Raw genomic sequence first — 20,345 nt, 5'->3', positions numbered from 1 at the left:
ACTCCTTTGCTGTCTCTGAGAAAATTACAACGTCATCGGCAAACGTGAAAGTTTTTATTTCTTTTCGCGGAACTTTAATTCGCACTCTAAATATTTCTTTGGTTTCCTTTACTGCTTCTTCAGTGCACAGGTTGAATCACATCGGGGATAGTCTACAACCCTGTCTCATGCCATTCTCAACCACTGCTTCCCTTTCATACCCCTCAACTCTAATTACTACCGTCTGGTTTCTGTACAAGCTGTAAATAGCCTTTCACTCCCTGTATTTTACCTCTGCTACCTTCAACACTGTCAAAGGCTTTCTCTAAGTCCACGAATTCTGTAAATGTAGGTTTGCCTTTCTTTAATCTATCGTGTAAGATACGTCGGAGGGTCAGTATTGCCTCGCGTGCTTCTAGATTTCTCCTGAAACCAAACTCATCCTCCCCGAGGTCGGCTTCTAGCAGTTTTTTCTTTCTTCTGCAAAGAATTCGTGTTAATATTTTCCAACGATGATTGATTAAACTGATCGTTCGGTAATTTTCACACGTCTCAGCCACTGTTTTCTTTGGAAGTGCAATTTTTATATCATTTTTGAAGTCTGAGGATATTTCGCCTGCCTCAAACGTCTTGCATACCAGATGTAAAGGTTTTATCATGGCTGCCTATCCCAGGACTATCAGTAGTTCTGACGAAATATCGTCTACTCCAGAGGTCTTGTTTCGACTTAGATCTTTCAGAACTCTGTCAGCTTCTTGTCGAAAATCGTATATTCCATGTCATGTTCATCTGCGTCCACTTCCCTTTCTGTAATATTGCCTTCAAGTTTATCCCCCTTGCGTAGACACTCTGTATACTCCTTCAAACTTTCGGCTTTCTTGGGACTGCTTTCCAATCTGAGCTCTTTCTGAGCTCTTTGTATTCAAACAGCTGCTCCTCTTTACCCCAAAGGCCTACTTAATATTCCTTTAGGCGTTATCAACCTTTCCCCTAATGACATATGCTTCTAAATCCTTACATTTGTAGACTAGCCATTCCTCGTTAGCCATTTTGCACTGACTGTCAATTTGATGTTTTAAACGTTTTTATTCCCTTTTTCCTGTATATTTTCTCCTTTCATCAGTTAAATTCTGTATTTCTTTCGTTGTCCAAGGACACATATTAGGTCGTGTCTTTTTACCTGCTTGATCCTTTACTGACTTTACTACTTGATCTCTTAAAGCTATCCATTCGTTTTCTACTGTATCGATTACCCCTGTCATGTAGAAACCACATATACTAATTTTCAGCGTTATATACAGTCAAAATTTGGACTTTTGTACAGAAATTTTCAATACAATACAGACACAAAAGTAAATTATTGTCAAAAATCAAACGAAATTGAGTTATTCTGTAACTAGCCCCCAGCCATCATCGTTTTATGAGTGCAGCTCAGGTTCACTCAGTATTATAGTTTTTGCAGAGTGTAAGGTTTCTAGCTTATTTCTGGTATTCCGTGAGAGGTCCGTGGGATTGACATTGCCAGTGAGCATTCAGTGCCAACTAAGCGAGAGAGTCGGGTGTTGGTCACGTTGCTGAGCGGTCTGGAAATAACTTGCTGAACACAGAGACGCAAACGCGGAGGACGTTGCTTTTTGGAAATACAGTTTCCTAAAGATTCATTAGAAAAGTATGAAGATATTCAGATAATGTCGCTACAGGACGCTCACATGCGTAGTTTTTCATGACTTTGAACGAGGCAAATTTTTACCGTGATTTTTCTAGCTGATTCCCGTCAGTTAGCTTGATTGTCGAGGCGAGATGAAGCAAAATTATTTGCTCATACGTCTTTCATTCAGAGTTTAGTTTCTGCGCTCCTTTACCATTTCAGTAACGTATTAAATGGCACAGTAATAATTTTTAATTGGAAATGAATTTTGTAAAGACTGTTGTAATTAATTACTACTAAAAACAGTCTTGATCACGATTTATTTAACAAGGTGACCGGTTTCGACCACTACTGTGGTCATCTTCAGACCATTGAGTAGGAACCTCTTTCTGTTGGAGAATCTCCAACAGAAAGAGGTTCCTACTCAATGGTCTGAAGATGACCACAGTAGTGGTCGAAACCGGTCACCTTGTTAAATAAATCGTGATCAAGACTGTTTTTAGTAGTAATTATGTATAAGACATTGATCACTGCTGTTCCCATAATGCATTCAAAAGTAACTGTTGTAATTGTTAAGGAATGAGTTTCATAATTCAATACATAATTTTTGAATGTTTCGTTCTTGTCATCATTTAGTAAGCTTAGTTCTTCCCACCGTTCACTCAGGAAAATTTAATTTGGTAATTGGGTGTTGCTGCAGTGTATTGAGTGAATCACAGTCGTTCAAAATAAAGCATGATGTGCATAGCATAGCTGCTTTTCACAGCACTGCACTCGGTAAGTATCTTTTTTCTTCTTTTTTTCTTAGTTAGTTTTCTGCGCCACTGTATTTTAATATTCATCACTTTTGAGCGTCTAAAATCATTCACCGTTACGCACTGAATTACAAAATTATTGTCAGGATCAGTTTAAGTAAGGTTAGTTCAGATTTGACATACTTTGTCAGCCGATCTTACTCTTATAGTGCAGTGTTACTCGTTCGCTTGTATGTCATTTAGTGTTCGGGATTTCTGTTTGACGAGAGCATTTTTGCTCAGACGTTTTTAACCATGGTGTGATTACATATATTCCACGTAACTTTTTATTCTGATGAACATTGCCCTAGTGCAGTCGAAACCGTGGTGAACTGACAAAATTTTGTGCAACCGAAGTGGTTGTACATACGTTCCTGTAACAATTTAAGGAATTTGTTTTTGTTTGATTTGAGCGTTATTTTTGCGATTTGATGGAAATTAATTGTGCAGGTTAAGGTCATTGTAGTGGATATTTTACTAGATTTCATATATATGCAGGATTTTTACTAATTTACTATCTGGGACAAGTTAGGTTTTCGTGTCCAGTCAGTGTTGCGTCGCCTTCTGTTGACATTACTGTGGAATCTGGTAAGGTCAGTATTGCTGAATTGTTGCTACAGATAAAAAATCCACAAAATGAGACGATAGCATATATTCAGGAAAGTACCAGGAAACAGGAAGAAAATATTAGGTCACTGAAAGAGAAACAGGAAGAGATGATTAGGCCACAGGAAGAAAACACTAGAAAACCAGAAGAGAAACTAGAATAGATAAAAAAGTAAAACGAAGAATATACTAGGTCACAGGAAGAGGTAAAATCACAGAAAGAGAATTCAACAACTCTAATTAGGAAAGAGATCAAGAGAATTCAACAACTCTAATTAGGAAAGAGATCAATGATGATGAATTCCAAACGATAATGAATATTATTGACACCAGGTTCCATAATAATGAGACGAGCGTCAACAGAACGAAACACGTTCAGAAAGAGAAAAAAGGGTAGATGAGATGATTTCCGATGTTGAAAACAATCAACACTGGAGTAAATAAGAATTCTTATTAATGATAAAATCCGTTTCAATTGTAAAAACTGTTTATTTCTGAAAAGGGAACCACTACCCTATTGCAGGATACATGTCCCACCTGCAGGTGCATCTGCTAAATTGTAAATGAATAATACTAAGTATCCACATAATTAAAATAATCAAAGCTAAACAGGACCAACAGAAATTCTCAAAAAAAAAAAAAAAAAAAAAGTCACTGCACGTGCATTAAAATTTGAGTTCATAAAGGTTGCATAACAAAGGTTAAAATACTGGGTGATCAAAAAGTCAGTATAAATTTGAAAACTTAATAAACCACATAATAATTTAGATAGAGAGGTACAAATTGGAATGACATGGGGTTTTATTAGAACAAAAAAAAAAAAAAACACCAAGTATTGCTAGACGCGTGAAAGATCTCTTGCGCGCGTCGTTTGGTGATGATCGTGTGCTCAGCCGCCACTTTCGTCATGCTTGGCCTCCCAGGTCCCCAGACCTCATTCCGTGCGATTATTGGCTTTGGAGTTACCTGAAGTCGCAAGTGTATCGTGATCGACCGACATCTCTAGGGATGCTGAAAGACAACATCCGACGCCAATGCCTCACCATATCTCCGGACATGCTTTACAGTGCTGTTCACAACATTATTCCTCGACTACAGCTATTGTTGAGGTATGATGGTGGACATATTGAGCATTTCCTGTAAAGAACATCATCTTTGCTTTGTCTTACTTTGTTATGCTAATTATTGATATTCTGATCAGATGAAGCTCCATCTGTCGGACTTTTTTGAACGTTTGTACTTTTTTTGGTTCTAATAAAACCCCATGTCATTCCAAGCATGTGTGTCAATTTGTACCTCTCTATCTACATTATTCCGTGATTTATTCAGTTTTCTAATTTATACTGGTTTTTTGATCACCCAGTAGATTAAAATGTGTTAAAATAGCCTATGTACCATAGATGTACTATTTTAACATAATTTAAACTATTTTAACCTTAGTTACGCATCCTCTATAGACCCACATTTTAATAAATATGCTTTACGTTTTTTCTAAGAATTTCCGTTGCTTCTGTTTATATTAATCATGTGGATAGTTATTATTATCCATTTCAAATTTTTCAGATGAACCTGATATGGGACGTATGTCCTGAAATCGGGCAGAGTTTTTCTTTTTAGAAATCAATAATTTTTACAACTGTAGCGGATTTTATCATCGACAATGAAACAATGTTGTGGATGTCCAGTCGAGAGAAACATGTGAAGAAATATTAGGCGAAGTAAATATTGTAGTTCAGAATGCTCGGATCACTCAAGTAAAGGAACAAAAGGAGTGACTCGATGTTACTTTTCGCGAAACAGGTGAACAAATCGAAGTACTGAAATTACAATCGGAAATACAGAAGGGACAACCGGGTACTATTTCAGACAAAGTTGACGAACTTACCGCGAAAATCACAAATTTGTCGTCCAATGAAAAAGGGGTTCGGATAAACAATTTAAAGTTGCTGAAATGAAAACAATCAACAACAGAAACGGGACGTAAATACCATGTGCGATCAGCTCACAGGAATCGAAAGAAAACTTACTGGACGAGGCGATGTTAGTGATTTTTGACATTATCATTCGGATATCTGATGAACAATGAAACTTGTGTTGTGTTGGTGAACATTTTAGAGAATAAAATTTCTGTCGTAGGCAAGATGGCCGACGGCTTCAATTACAAATGTTTCCTAACGGTTAGAAAATTTATTGTGTTTCGAAATAATAGAAAAGAAGAAAAGCTGTGAATACTTAATGAACATTTTTCATGTAGTATGTTTGTACATAGCTAACTTCTTGGACCAGTTGACTGTCAGTTGGTTATGGAATATGTATTGCTGTAATTTTTATTGTTGCTCTTTCAGTTCCATATATTGCATTGTAATCTAGAGAATATATGGTATTTGGTAGAGGGTACTTTGCCATGTATCTGAATATCTTTTTATTTGTTTAAGGTATTTATGTCTACCACAGAAGGGATTAATTGTTCCTCAGCTGATAGAAGTAAATGATGAAAAATTTGTAAAACTTGCATGGGCTATTGAGAAAGAAAAGAAGGATTTACAGAATCCTGTTCGCTTTTCTTCTTGTAGTATACTCATTACTTTTAAATTTGATTTTCCTGCCATGACTTTGTAGTTTGTCTTTAAATGTTGTAAGACGACATTATGTGTGTAAATTTACTTGTGAAAACATTCTTTTCGAGTTATATAACTGTTCCTTTTAGGAATCAGTAAATTTTGATGAAAATATAATTCAGGAGTCCAATGTATCTAGGTAAGCAAAGTAATGTGCTTGGCTGGTTGGTTGATTTGAGTTAATCAGTCCCATCGCGTGAGGGAAGGATGGGAAAGGACATCGGCCTTGCTGTTTCAAACGAACCGTTCTGACATTTGCCTGAAGCGATTTAGGGAAATTACAGAAAACCTAAATCAGGATGGTCGGATACGGATTTGAACCGTTGTCCTCCCGAATGTGACTCCAGTGTGCTAACCACTGGGCCACCTCGCTAAAAATTATGTGACAAAGTGAAGCTTTAAGGCTGGAGAATGATCAGATTAGTTGAAGATGAGTTTTCGTTCTGCTTAGTGTGCTACAGGAATTTAATTTTTTTTTTGTGTATTATGGTTTAGCTTGTATTTAGGTTTTCTGGCTGTGTTTGTAATGTTGCTGGTTTTGAAGAGGTAAGATGAAATGTATGGCGGTTGACAAATGATGCGTGGTACTGTGGGATGTTGACACAGGAGAAATGTGATATTGAAACAGATAATTTGTTTCGTAGTGGTCGAAATATGAGCATGAATGTTAAAGTATATGAGGAAATAGTGTTAAAAGATATTATGATAATAATAAGTTTATAATGATAAGAAATGTGATAAAGACTGAGGAACGAAATAAGAATTCATACGTGTTCAGTACACTGAGACCTAGCGTTGGTTACTTTAATTGCGCTTGTTTCTTACCGCTAGTTTTAACCACACCATTTTTCCATCATTTATTCCTGGTTCATTCAAACTAAAATGCTGAATATGAAGCAAAAACTCGTCATTTACAGCGTTATTTAATCAGAAAGTTAAGTTTACTTTGGGGTACCATTTAAGTATTTATGTCTTTTCCATTTTCTTTGTTAACGTAAGATGATATTTCAAAGATGATTCTTCTGAAAGACAAATTACTAATGCCTTTCTACCCGGATTTATTTCTTGCAGCTAATTTTCTGAACGCATTCAGTATCGTCTTGTTTTGTTAGTTCAGTCACGGTTCTTTCCTGTGCTGAAATGTGTTTGTAGTTAATTTGTTATATTACATATGTTTGTTGTAGGTTAGTAATGGTCTGTGTTCTGTGTGTAGTCCGGTAAAGCAGTGAAATTTCGTAGTTGTGCGCACACAAATAACATTACTTTTTGCTTTTTCTTTGCCACTCATTACTAACGTGGAAAATTATGACATTTATCTTTATTATCTTTTGTCACTTTTTTTGTAACATTTGACAAATTTTACCTTTACAAGTGTTAGGAATATTTTTTTTTTTTTTTTTTTTGCTCATTGCTACTGCCATAATTACACTGCATATGCAGCTTCACTTTAAAACCTTGTGGGCTATTACTGTGTCAAAATTTTGTGCTTGTAATAAATTTTTATCAGAGAATTGGTTATATCTGCTTAAGCAATATATATCCCATCATACATATTACTCCTCTTGTTGCAACAATTGTCTTTCGCGTTATACGGCTTATTCAGTTGTATACCGTAATGCATGTTCTGTTATCGAACAGTCCACGGGTGTGCTGCCGGTCCATAGTGTCCAACGAGCACTTTGAATGTTACGTCGATCAGAAGAGTCGGCATCGTCAGATGCGTAGACGAAATGAGCTCCTGGTGGAGCGAGGCCGAATTATATCCCCCCAAAATCACAAGCCGTGTCCTCCGCGATCCAATTTGGCGACTCGTTTCAGCAGACAGCGTTTACGGAAGCAAACTGCTCGCATTGTTCAGGTTCACATTACAACACAGACACACGCGTAAGTTAAAGAACAGGAAACCAGTTTATATGCATAACAACAACAAACAATAACAAAAAAATTTAACATTTACGAGGGACCATATAACGCCATAAATGGACATGAAGTAGCAAATATTACAGATTGGGAACTCATCTGACCTACTGCAATCTTTTTGTGATTTGGCAGAAAACATTCAATTATTCTATGGTAACCTCCTCCCCCCATGAACCATGGACCTTGCCGTTGGTCGGGAGGCTTGCGTGCCTCAGCGATACAGATAGCTGTACCGTAGGTGCAACCACAACGGAGGGGTATCTGTTGAGAGGCCAGACAAACGTGTGGTTCCTGAAGAGGGGCAGCAGCCTTTTCAGTAGTTGCAAGGGCAACAGTCTGGATGATTGACTGATCTGGCCTTGTAACAATAACCAAAACGGCCTTGCTGTGCTGGTACTGCGAACGGCTGAAAGCAAGGGGAAACTACGGCCGTAATTTTTCCCGAGGGCATGCAGCTTTACTGTATGATTAAATGATGATGGCGTCCTCTTGGGTAAAATATTCCGGAGGTAAAATAGTCCCCCATTCGGATCTCCGGGCGGGGACTACTCAAGAGGATGTCGTTATCAGGAGAAAGAAAACTGGCGTTCTACGGATCGGAGCGTGGAATGTCATAGTGAACGCATTATTGTTGCCAAGATAGATATGAAGCCCACACCTACTACAGTAGTACAAGTTTATATGCCAACTAGCTCTGCAGATGACGAAGAAATTGAAGAAATGTATGATGAAATAAAAGAAATTATTCAGATAGTGAAGAGTGACGAAAATTTAATAGTCATGGGTGACTGGAATTCGGTAGTAGGAAAAGGGAGAGAAGGAAACGTAGTAGGTGAATATGGATTGGGGCTAAGAAATGAAAGAGGAAGCCGCATGGTAGAATTTTGCACAGAGCACAACTTAATCATAGCTAACACTTGGTTTAAGAATCATGAAAGAAGGTTGTATACATGGAAGAACCCTGGAGATACTAAAAGGTATCAGATAGATTATATAATGGTAAGACAGAGATTTAGGAACCAGGTTTTAAATTGTAAGACATTTCAAGGGGAAGATGTGGCCTCTGACCACAATCTATTGGTTATGACCTGTAGATTAAAATTGAAGAAACTGCAAAAAGGTGGGAACTTACAGAGATGGGACCTGGATAAACTGAAAGAACCAGAGGTTGTACAGAGATTCAGGGAGAGCATAAGGGAACAATTGACAGGAATGGGGGAAAGAAATACAGTAGAAGAAGAATGGGTAACTTTGAGGGATGAAGTAGTGAAGGCAGCAGAGGATCAAGTAGGTAAAAAGACGAGGGCTAGTAGAAATCCTTGGGTAACAGAAGAAATATTTAATTTAATTGATGAAGGAGAAAATATAAAAATGCAGTAAATGAAGCAGGCAAAAAGGAATACAAACGTCTCGAAAATGAGATCCACAGGAAGTGCAAAATGGCTAATCAGGAATGGCTAGAGGGCAAATGTAAGGATGTAGAGGCTTATCTCACTAGGGGTAAGATAGATACTGCCTACAGGAAAATTAGTGAGACCTTTGGAGATAAGAGAACCACTTGTATGAACATCAAGAGCTCAGATGGAAACCCAGTTCTAAGCAATGAAGGGAAAGCAGAAGGTGGAAGGAGTATATAGAGGGTCTATACAAGGGCGATGTACTTGAGGGAAAGGGAAGCAGTTGTTGGGAAGGGAGTAAGACAAGGTTGTAGCCTCTCCCCGATGTTATTCAATCTGTATATTGAGCAAGCAGTAAAGGAAACAAAAGAAAAATTCAGAGTAGGTATTAAAATCCATGGAGAAGAAAAATAACTTTGAGGTTCGCCGATGACATTGTAATTCTGTCAGAGACAGCAAAGGACTCGGAAGAGCAGTTGAATGGAATGGATAGCGTCTTGAAAGGAGGATATAAGATGAACATCAACAAAAGCAAAACGAGGATAATGGAGTGTAGTCGAATTAAGTCGGGTGATGTTGAGGGAATTAGATTGGGAAATGAGACACTTAAAGTAGTAAAGGAGTTTTGCTATTTGAGGAGCAAAATAACAGATGATGGTCGAAGTAGAGAGGATATAAAATGTAGACTGGCAATGGCAAGGAAAGCGTTTCTGAAGAAGCGAAATTTGTTAACATCGAGTATAGATTTAAGTGTCAGGAAGTCATTTCTGAAGGTATTTGTATGGAGTGTAGCCATGTATGGAAGTGAAACATGGACGATAAATAGTTTGGACAAGAAGAGAATAGAAGCTTTCGAAATGTGATGCTAGAGAAGAATGCTGAAGATTAGATGGGTAGATCACATAACTAATGAGGAAGTATTGAATAGGATTGGGGAGAAGAGAAGTTTGTGGCACAACTTGACCAGAAGAAGGGATCGGTTGGTAGGACATGTTCTGAGGCATCAAGGGATCACCAATTTAGTATTGGAGGGCAGCGTGGAGGGTAAAAATCGTAGAGGGAGACCAAGAGATGAATACACTAAGCAGATTCAGAAGGATGTAGGCTGCAGTAGGTACTGGGAGCTGAAGAAGCTTGCACAGGATAGAGTAGCATGGAGAGCTGCATCAAACCAGTCTCAGGACTGAAGACCACAACAACAACAACATGGTAACCTGCCCTTGTCATTGGTTCCTTAATTAAATACGTAAAACATCAAAAATATTTAACATGTAAAAACTGTAATATAATACTTATCGTTTGGATACAGTAATATAACTGTTTTCATACCCATGACAAGAGATGGAGGCTTAAAGGTACATTTAAATTTACTTTCCTTGATTTTTGCTGTGGCTTTCTAAGCGCTCCATCCGCAATTTATGTCATTGCCAACAGTAAACAATCACAGAAATAGAAGACATTTCATTAGACTTCGAGTGAGATACAGTGGAACCACAGACTGTACAGATTAGTTTTGTTTCAAAGTATATTAAAGCTTATAGTGGATTGCTCATAAAACATTTTCATTACTATAACGTTATTCATTTCTAACTACCTTTGGGTTTTGTTGATGACTGATTAGTTAATATAACATCTGCGTGTGAAGAAATCTTGAAATGCGTTAAGTGTTTGTCCCTTTTTGTCAGTAGTATCGAAAGGCTTCAGTAAAATTATCGTTACTGCCAGAGATCAGATATTCTGCGTTAGGATGTTACCAACGAAGTATCACTACCAGTAGCTCTTGTACGTGATGCCAAAGTTCCGCGTGTCAGCTCCCGTGAAGTTTTAAATTCTCAGTAAGGTAAGCAATAAGTTCTCCATTTGTGTAGAAACATTTGATAAAATATATGGATGAAAACCATGAAGTGATTTTCTGACGGAGCCACAAGTTGTGTGTAAGTAGTGAACAATCTACTGCACATGTGTACCTGCAGAGATGAAAAGAGATGGGAATCCTTTGCATGAGCTTTGGATCCTTAGGGAGGATGGTTCAGCTTCTCCATGCAGAAATAGCGCTATGATTTACTTTTCCGATGGGTTACTAGTTTTTCACCTTCCTTGATGCAACCGAAGAATCACTTGATTATGAGGCTGTTCACCGATATGCACTTTCTGTTCGTCATTAAACTGTGGCTTCAGAGATCATATGCTAACTATCTGTAATTATATCTTTGCACACTTCGAAATCTTGATGTTCTAATGGAACAAAGTTTTGGACACGTTTGCTATGATGAAAGTTATTGAGAACGGGTATGCACAAAGGAGTAATATTTTTATTGATGGCAGAACAAAGTTCGTGAGAGCTACCAGAGCCTTCCATCCGTACTTACAATTGCAATAGAATAACGACTTGCGCGTAGACTTGCGAACATCGAGCAACCTGAAGGTGAAGTGACTACCTGACATTGCAGTAGCAGATATCAACGGCCGCTTATCGTCCCACACTGATGCCCTGGACTGAGCAGCACTCAGCTGTCTCGGGCACCGTGAGGGAGTCATTGCAGAATTTAGTGCGTTCTGTAGGATTTTTCATGAAACGGTATACAGTATTCTCTAATATACTACTGCACAGCTTTTATGAGCATTGTTACGGTGGCCACAGGTTCCTTGCGTCTCTAGAGTTGAGATTGTCAGCCGGCCGAAGTGGCCGTGCGGTTAAAGGCGCAGCAGTCTGGAACCGCGAGACCGCTACGGTCGCAGGTTCGAATCCTGCCTCGGGCATGGATGTTTGTGATTTCCTTAGGTTAGTTAGGTTTAACTAGTTCTAAGTTCTCGGGGACTAATGACCTCAGCAGTTGAGTCCCATAGTGCTCAGAGCCATTTTTGATTTGAGATTGTCATTTGCGTTCTCGTTATATTCAGAAAACGTAGGCTGCGTTCTTTGCATGTCGTAAGCACATGGAACCATGATAGATGACGCCATACCAGTTACTTTCCGTCACATCACGTTGTTTCATGCTGTCATCAGCTGAAGTGTCGTGCTATAAAAACACTGGAAATAAGTGTTTCTGTATCTCTGTCCGTAATTCGCTCACGATTTGTGCAAAAGATGAAGAGAGAAAAGTCTTATTCTGATAACTGGAATTAAATCAATGTATTTGTATCCATTCCTTACATCTGTTTCGTATACACAGTGATACGAATAGATGTGCTCGACCGAAAATAATTTAATGGAAAACAGAAATACGCGCTGAATACCGCACATCATAAAAAATCTAAGATTCAAAGCACGTTAGTACTTCAGTGTGTCGCGACTAAATACACGCTACACCGAATTGCAGTTGTACATCGGTCTGCATTGATGTGAGTTTCCCGTCCTTGTTTAGGCATAAGCCGAACTCTTTTCACGTCTCTGTCCCATAAACCAAATAGACAAGCACGTAATATACGAATGCTGAGAGGATACCTTTTCTCGTCAGGCGGCACACCCGACTTTACTTCCTCTTGAAAACTGATGGTTTTGATAACAAGAATAGCATTTTCCAGTCATATTTTTCTTACTCGATCACGACCACTGCCGGGATGGCTCCAATGAAAGTAAACAGCCGATTTCCTTCTCGTTCAGCAACGCCTATAGTCACCCAACGTCAAGGGGACGTTGAAACTGTAATCATCCATCCGTCCCTCGATGACAGTTTTATCGTTCTCTCTTGTGTCCCTCGTAACGTATGTATAACCAGTCTCCGAGTAAAAATATGGTGCTAAGGATGTGTTCCTCTGTATGTTCATCCTCACAAGGCTCGGATATAATACGTCACACTTCTAACAACAATTCATTCTTCTCTTATGGCAACTTTCTATGTATTTCAGTCTTCAATTAGGTAACGGCTTGATATGTTATTACTGCTGTAGTTAGACGCGCTGTTAATATTTTCAGTATGTTAAATGACGATTTCGACTTGTCACAAAAATGCAACTGAAAAATGAGACGCCTAATATGATGAAATCAAAAAGCTCTTGATCACTGCAATTGTATTCTGTAGCATTTACTGCAAATCACTCATAGAACACTCCTATCGATGCCCTTGTGCAGATTATTATGTTCTGATCGTGGTGACGCCTGAAATATCTTTTAAGAGTCATATATCGACATCACGCAGTTCAAAGTTATTCTCTCACTTTAAATTATAACAAATTGAAAATTGGTATAGAAAGGTGATAATAATAGTACTCACTCGTATTTAGCAAAGTTAGTCCACATAGCTGTCATCTGAGCCCGGACAATACCCCCGTCCGAATCTGGATCAAGAGTCGATGTTGCGAAAAGATAATGTATGTCGTCAGCATGGGCTGCCCCTAGACATACATAAAGTTATATCAGCAAAATTCTGCTAATGTTATTTGATCAATAAAATGTAACCGTTAATCCGTAGACTCTGAACAATAATAACCGAGATACAGGAATTATGTTTTTTGTTTATGCAGCTATACTACTTTTGGCCGTAGATCTAACAGGAGATAATAGCGTAAAAATACGTTAAATGTAGGGATTTTTTGTTTTGGTTTCGGTCGGTGGATGGCTCATCACCCGAAAGTGTTTTCCACTCTCCAAGGAAATTTGCATTATCGGCTTAAGACATTGTCACGCTTTTGGGTTTAACTTTACATAGATTTAAAAGCATGCCCCGAAAATAATTCATCTCATAAAAAGATGAGAGAATTAACTTGATATTCTTTCCATTATTTTTGACAAGTAGCCAGATATCAATGAGATCACATAATGTTCTCCAACGACTGTATTTAGTCACAAACTTACTGGAACTTCCTGCATAAAATGTACTTTTTAAGTAAAATTTAAATTATTCGTCCCATTTGTTTTGCATATGCTGTACTTGTACAGTGGAAAAACTGTACATTAAAATGATACATGACATAAGGTAAAACCAATATTGTGAAAGAAAAGCAATGAAGACAATATTCCGTGCCGTAATATTACTGTTTGTGATTTTTGTAAAGAATAGATTTAAACTGAGAACCATTTGCATCGAGACACTTTCGTATACTCTGTAGCACTGGTTAAATCACTTATGTCAAATATCCAAAGTCATCACTTCACACCTGCAGAAGTCCCCATTTCATGTCCACCACATACATTACATGAGCACAGCGGAAGATCACCTACTGGTAAGGCGATCGTGATGGACACCGGTAAATAGGAACGCCTCCTCCGACATTTTTTGGAAATAAAAAAAAATTAATGCATGTTTTGCTAGTGAAGAATCATGGGTACATTTTCTAACAACAACGGTAAAGTAGATATCAGAAAGAGTGTGCACTTTTTCCCATTAAAAGCTACATCAACTGAAAACGGACCGATAACGTGCTGTCCGATTATGCGATACCGTACGTTCATACTCCACTGTCTTTGGCTGAACTTCTGACGAAGCCAGTGTGAGTTTCATGATGAGAACTAGTGCATTCTTCTCAGATATACTTCCCTGTGATTTGTGACTGCATCCTCACCAGTAAACAATACAATGTGGAATCGTGGGTCCACCTTGAGCCAAACCACTTTTGTTTATTTTCTTCCCCTACCTAGTTTTGGTGAAATACAGCCGCTAGCAGTAGGTTTATTTATTATAAAACATGCGAAAAGTACGAAAAACGTCTATACATGTGTAGTCTTTCGTTCCAGTTACTGTACTGAGTGAACAGTTTTGTAATACATTTTTACTTTAGAGTCCTTCAATGATTTCTATGTATGTTCCCGTTTCTTCGGTATGCACCGTATTATCTGTAAGGCATGAGCGGTCGTTTTTAACAAACACGAAAATGTGAGCTTGCAAACGTCCGTGTTATTACTATTGGAATTTGCTGTAGTGTTACATATATCTCAGACAATTTTGGTAGTTGTTAGGCTGTAACCTACTCATGTGATGTACTCTTTTTAGTTGGTCGGCTTTTTGTTGCTCTAAAAACAGACAGAAACATAACTTTTCGTCTTGGCTTTAATGCAAAACATTACTCCATCTCGGTGTTGACAAACGTCGAGAGATGTATCGCACATTGCGAGAACGTTTTGAGGCTGTAGTAGGAGCTCTGTCGACATTTGTTTCTTACTTATGTCTTTCTGTGTGATGGGACATGCGTTTGTGTGCATAGATGGTGTAATGTGTTGAACTACGGCTCAGGCAGTGAGTTATGGTTTTCTGTGTTTTAGAGAACCAAAAAGACGACCAACTAACGTGGGTACATGGCATGGTTACATTACAACTTAACAGCCACCAACATTATATTCACAACACTACGGCTAATTCCAATAGTAATAACACTGACGCTTGTAAGACCACATATCGGTATTTGTTAACAACGGCCGCTCGTGCCATTAAGATAACATGCTGTAAAACCGGCAACAAACATAGAAATCATTCCAGGACTTTAAAGTTGAAACGTATTATAAACCTGTTCACACAATAGTGTACCTGGAATCAAACAGTACAAATTTAATAATAGGTAATGTTTTGTAACTGTGCTAGTTTCCTGTGTGTGTTAGAGTAAAGAAACCCACTGATGACGGCGGTATATGGCTGAAACTAGTTTGGAGAATTAAACCCAAACTGTCTGTCACCAGTGGGGATCCACAGTCCCATTTGTTTTACACAGACTCCAACTAACAGAAGAGTCACGATGATAGTAAATAATACACTCTCAACAAAATTATTATCTTGGTCTTGCTGGAAGGCCAATTGACACTACGGGAAACTATACAGGCCTCGATGTGGAGAAAATTGGAAAAGAGCAAAAGAAACTGGTACGCCTGCCTAATATCATGTAAAGTCCCAGCGAGAACGCAGACGTGTCGCAACACGACGTGTCATGGACTCGACTTAAGTCTGAAGTGGTGCTGTGGGGAACTGACACCGTGAATCATGCAGGGCTTCCATAAATACATAAGAGCACGAGAAGGTGGATATCTCTTCTGAACAGCACGATGCAAGGCAGCCCAGATACGCTCAATAATGTTCATGTCTGAAGAGTTTAGTGGACTGCAGAAGTGTTTAAACTCGGAAGAGTGTTCCTGGAGCCATTCTACAGCAATCCTAGACGAGTGGGGTGTCGCATTGTCCTGCTGTAATTGCCCAAATCCGTCGGAATGCAAAATGAACATGAATGGATACAGGTGATAAGACAGGATGCTTATGTACGGGTCATCTGCCAGTCGTATATAGACGTATCAGGGGTCCCATTTCACTCCCAACTGCACACGCCCCACACCACGACAGAGCATCCAACAGATTGAATAGTCCCCTGCTGACATGCATGATCTATGGACTCATGAGGTTGCCTCCATACTCGTACACGTCCACCCGCTGGATACAATTTTAAACGAGACTCGTCCTACCAGGCAACATGTTTCCAGTCATCAACAGTCCAGTATCGGTGTTGAGGTCCCAGGCGAGGCGTAAAGCTTTGTGTCGTGCAGTCATCAATGGTACATGAGTAGGCCTTCGGTTCCGGAAGCCCTTATCGATAATGTTTCGTTGAATGGTTCGCGCGTTGACACTTGTTCATGGCCTAGCATTGAAAACTACAGCACTTTTCGGAAGGATTGCACTTCTGTCACATCGAACGATTCTCTTCACTCACAGGTTTCTTTCGAGAGCAGTGTCAACTACGCAAAGGTAGGGCGTATTTCCGAGTGGTGTGCATTCAATGGCAGCAGCCGCAGCACAAGATCCTTACATTCAATATATTTTCACCTCTTCATTTAGCAAAAAAATTATATCACCGAATTTGTCGCAACGAAAAATGCTGTTTGTTCACAATTAACCCAGTGCATCCTGGTTTACAAGCACAATAAAATGTACGTAGCACTATTTTCACCACAAATGGAACTTTCAAAACCTAGATTTTAGCAACAGCAGACTGATACAGTACTTTACCTTAGGACAGATCTCTTTTTGCGTTTTCTATTAGAGCTAAGCATATTAACGGACCATATTGTAAGCTAAACAGCTGAACATATCTCGTTGTGCCCATGTAGCTAATCAAAAATGACTTAATGACGCAATGTGACATGTTGCGGCCTTAATTCATCATAATTGGTACACTGGTTTAAACAACCTTCAACTTCAGATTCATTCACGCCTTTTCTTTTCTTTTCTTTTCATTTCTTTTCTTTTTTATTGTTGTTGTCAAAGTGTTATAGTACATAACACAGCTATTATGATGGCAGTTATAGTGACACTTCATTACTTATGTGTTTTAGTGGTATTATTTTGCTTACCCATTCCACCAGGGAATGAACTGAGAGGACCGTTGAACGAGAACTCGTAGTAGAACACAGGCTCTGAGGAATATCGAGCCGTGCTCCTGATGACGGCATCAACTCCTTCCACGAAAAAGAGGTGGGAATCGAACTGTAACAAGGAACAAAGTTATCTCGTAAGAGGAGAAGTAATAAGAACAACGCAGATAACATAAAACTTACATTGTGGTCACTAAGGCCATCATGGGACTAAAATAGAATCGAATATCTAAATTCTGCCATCGAAAGTTGAAGCATTACAGGACAGCTCTCAGGCGATCACTCTAGAAAGAAATCAGTTCGTAATCTTTCTCTTTCCAGAACAACGGAAGTAGCGGTCACCAGGTCAGATTTAAAATAATACGTTAGAACTTTGATGCTATTATGTTAAGTATTCATTGTTGATTTTTGTCGTTTTAGCAGCACTTTCTTCGTACATCAGCAGAGTACGAGGTATTCCTCATGCTTTCCACAATTTAATTCAGTGACCGTAAAGACATTTCTGTATCCAGAAGAAATTAATTAATTTCTCTGAGTTGCATTTGATATCCTACCTTATAAGTTTTCTTTTACTCACTGATCTACTGACTTTCTCGAGCGATCGTAGCATCACTGCACAATTGCGGTAGCTGCTATGTACGGGGAGGCAGTGACTTACCAGAGCTGTAGTGTAGTTTTCTTTCATGGTGATCTCGCTGCCGTTATAGTAAAACTGTTTCACAGAAAGCGCCCCATCCAAGCGTTCTTTCCTCGTGGGCAGTCTTAGATCGCAACCCACAATCTCGTCAAAGTTCTCGTCCAAGTTTCTCACTCGTGAATCTGAAGATAGCGCCCCGTGACCTGTAGTCAAAAATATTACGGTAAAGTAGGCACGCACCTGATTACAGAAAAGTATGACACTTAGGAGATTCAACTAGAGCACAGTCTCTTCTCTCAATACTTTTTACTTGTCTAGTAGGCCGTAATGGAATGGGATTCAGATATCTGTGCTTACTTGTGAAATTAGCCTACATCTTCAACATACATTGTCCAGTAACATTAACGGGACCGCGTATCAAAAGCTCGAATAACCACATTTTGCTGTGTGGACGGTTGCGCGGCATGAAGCAAGAGCGTCAGTGGCGTTCAGGAAGGTACCGACAGGGATCCGACTTCAGCGCCGTGGCCACCTGTGCTAAGTTTCTCATTTGAGGATTCATGGCGCTAAAAGCCCGATCGAGATGGGCCCACAGATTCTGAATTCGCCGCGCGGGATTAGCCGAGCGGTCACAGGCGCTACAGTCATGAACTGAGTGGCTGATCCCGGCGGAGGTTCGAGTCCTCCCTCGGGCATGGATGTATGTGTTTATCCTTAGGATAGTTTAGGTTAAGTAGTGTGTAAGCTTAGGAACTGATGACCTTAGCAGTTCCATAAGATTTCACACACGTCTGAACAGATTCTGAATTGGGTTTAAATTCGTGGAGGTTGGTGATACGGTAACTTTGTCCTGGTGCTTTTCAAGCCATGTACGTACACTGCGAATTGTGTGGCACGTTGCATATTCCTCCTGCAAGAAGCCAGCATGCGTAGGAAAAACAAACTGCATGTAGAGAAGGAAAAGGTCCCCAAGAATAGACGCGTACTTGTGTTGATCCATTGGCCTTCCAGAATGATGAAATCACCAGTTAATGCCACGAAAATATGCCGCAGACGATAACGCTCCTGAAAATCCTGGCAGATTAAAACTGTGTGCCGGGCTCAGACTCGAACTCGGGACCTTTGCCTTTCGCGGGCAAGTGCTCTACCAACTGAACTACCCAAGCACGACTCACGCCCCGTCCTCACAGCTTTACTTCTGCCAGTACCTCGCCTCCTACCTTCCAAACTTTACAGAAGCTCTCCTGCAAACCTTGCGGAACTAGCACTCCTGAAAGAAAGGATATTGCGGAGACATGGCTTAGCCACAGCCTGGGGGATGTTTTCAGAATGAGATTTTCACTCTGCAGCGGAGTGTGCGCTGATATGAAACTTCCTGGCAGATTAAAACTGTGTGCCGGACAGAGACTCGAACTCGGGACTTTGCCTTTCGCGGGCAAGTGCTCTACCATCTGAGAAGGGCTTCTGTAAAGTTTGGAAGTTAGGAGACGAGGTACTGGCAGAAGTAAAGCTGTGAGGACGGGGCGTGAGTCGTGCTCGGGTAGCTCAGTTGGTAGAGCACTTGCCCGCGATAGGCAAAGGTCCCGCCCGAGTTCGAGTCTCGGTCCGGTACACAGTTTTAATCTCCCAGGAAGTTTCATATCAGCGTACACTCCGCTGCAGAGTGAAAATCTCATTCTAATAACGCTCCTGCCTCCTACCTGGATCCTTTCGACGATTTTTGCAGGGTGTCTGCTTTCAGACGTTACGTCGTACACACCACCGGCCATCTGTCCGATGGAGTATAAAGTGTGATTCATCTCAAAAGGGCACCTATTGCTACGTCTAGTTGTGTTACTGGGGTGTTAATGCCAGCCTTCGTCGGCGATGGACAGCTGTCAGTATGAGTGTTGAACCAGGCTCCTGCTGCAGAGGCCTATAGACAGCAACGTTCGCTGAATGGTCGCTGAGGAGACTCTGTTGGTAGCCTCTTGGTTCATGTAGGCAATCAGCTGATCAATAATTGCACGTCTATTCGCCACTACATATCTCGGCATACGTTGTACACTCCTGTCATCTATGATATATGGTGCACCATAGTTGCCTCCGCGCCAGGTCTGGATAGCGCCATTTTGCCTTGTATGGTATATTTTAACCACGGCGACTCACGAACAGTTTACAAACTTAGCCATTTCGGAAATGATTCTATCCTTGGCCCGAAAGCCAATGTTCATGCCCTTGAAGACTCCAAATAAATCGCTCCGCTTCCGCATTTCAACAACGACTGCACTTTTCCATCAAGTTTCGGGTGTGCAGCCGCGAACATTCTCCTTCTTCTTCTAATATTTCGTCTGTATATCGTTCAGCCATCTTCAGAGTGAGCCGCAACACTGCCACTCCAGTGTTCGCTGCCTCCCTTTATACACGTGTACCGCGCACCTGGGCATGCGGCCACAGATGCAAATGCGCCAGAGACGTTT

At 40.0% G+C, this 20,345-nt stretch overlaps 1 protein-coding gene across 1 annotated transcript in view; it reads right to left on the bottom strand.

The window, feature by feature from the left end:
• Positions 1-20,345, bottom strand: part of LOC126234591 (bile salt-activated lipase-like) — a 45,026-nt gene that overhangs the window by 2,307 nt on the left and 22,374 nt on the right. Inside the window, exons 6-8 of the mRNA XM_049943306.1 lie at positions 17,908-18,089; positions 17,229-17,361; positions 13,177-13,297 (exon numbers count right to left, since the gene is read on the bottom strand). Coding sequence (XP_049799263.1) covers positions 13,177-13,297; positions 17,229-17,361; positions 17,908-18,089 — 436 coding nt within the window. The remainder of the gene's footprint in view (positions 1-13,176; positions 13,298-17,228; positions 17,362-17,907; positions 18,090-20,345) is intronic.

This window comes from Schistocerca nitens, chromosome 2 (assembly GCF_023898315.1).
Source record: "Schistocerca nitens isolate TAMUIC-IGC-003100 chromosome 2, iqSchNite1.1, whole genome shotgun sequence".
NCBI classification, from domain to species: Eukaryota; Metazoa; Arthropoda; class Insecta; order Orthoptera; family Acrididae; genus Schistocerca; species Schistocerca nitens.
This window is presented reverse-complemented; position numbering and strand designations above follow the sequence as displayed.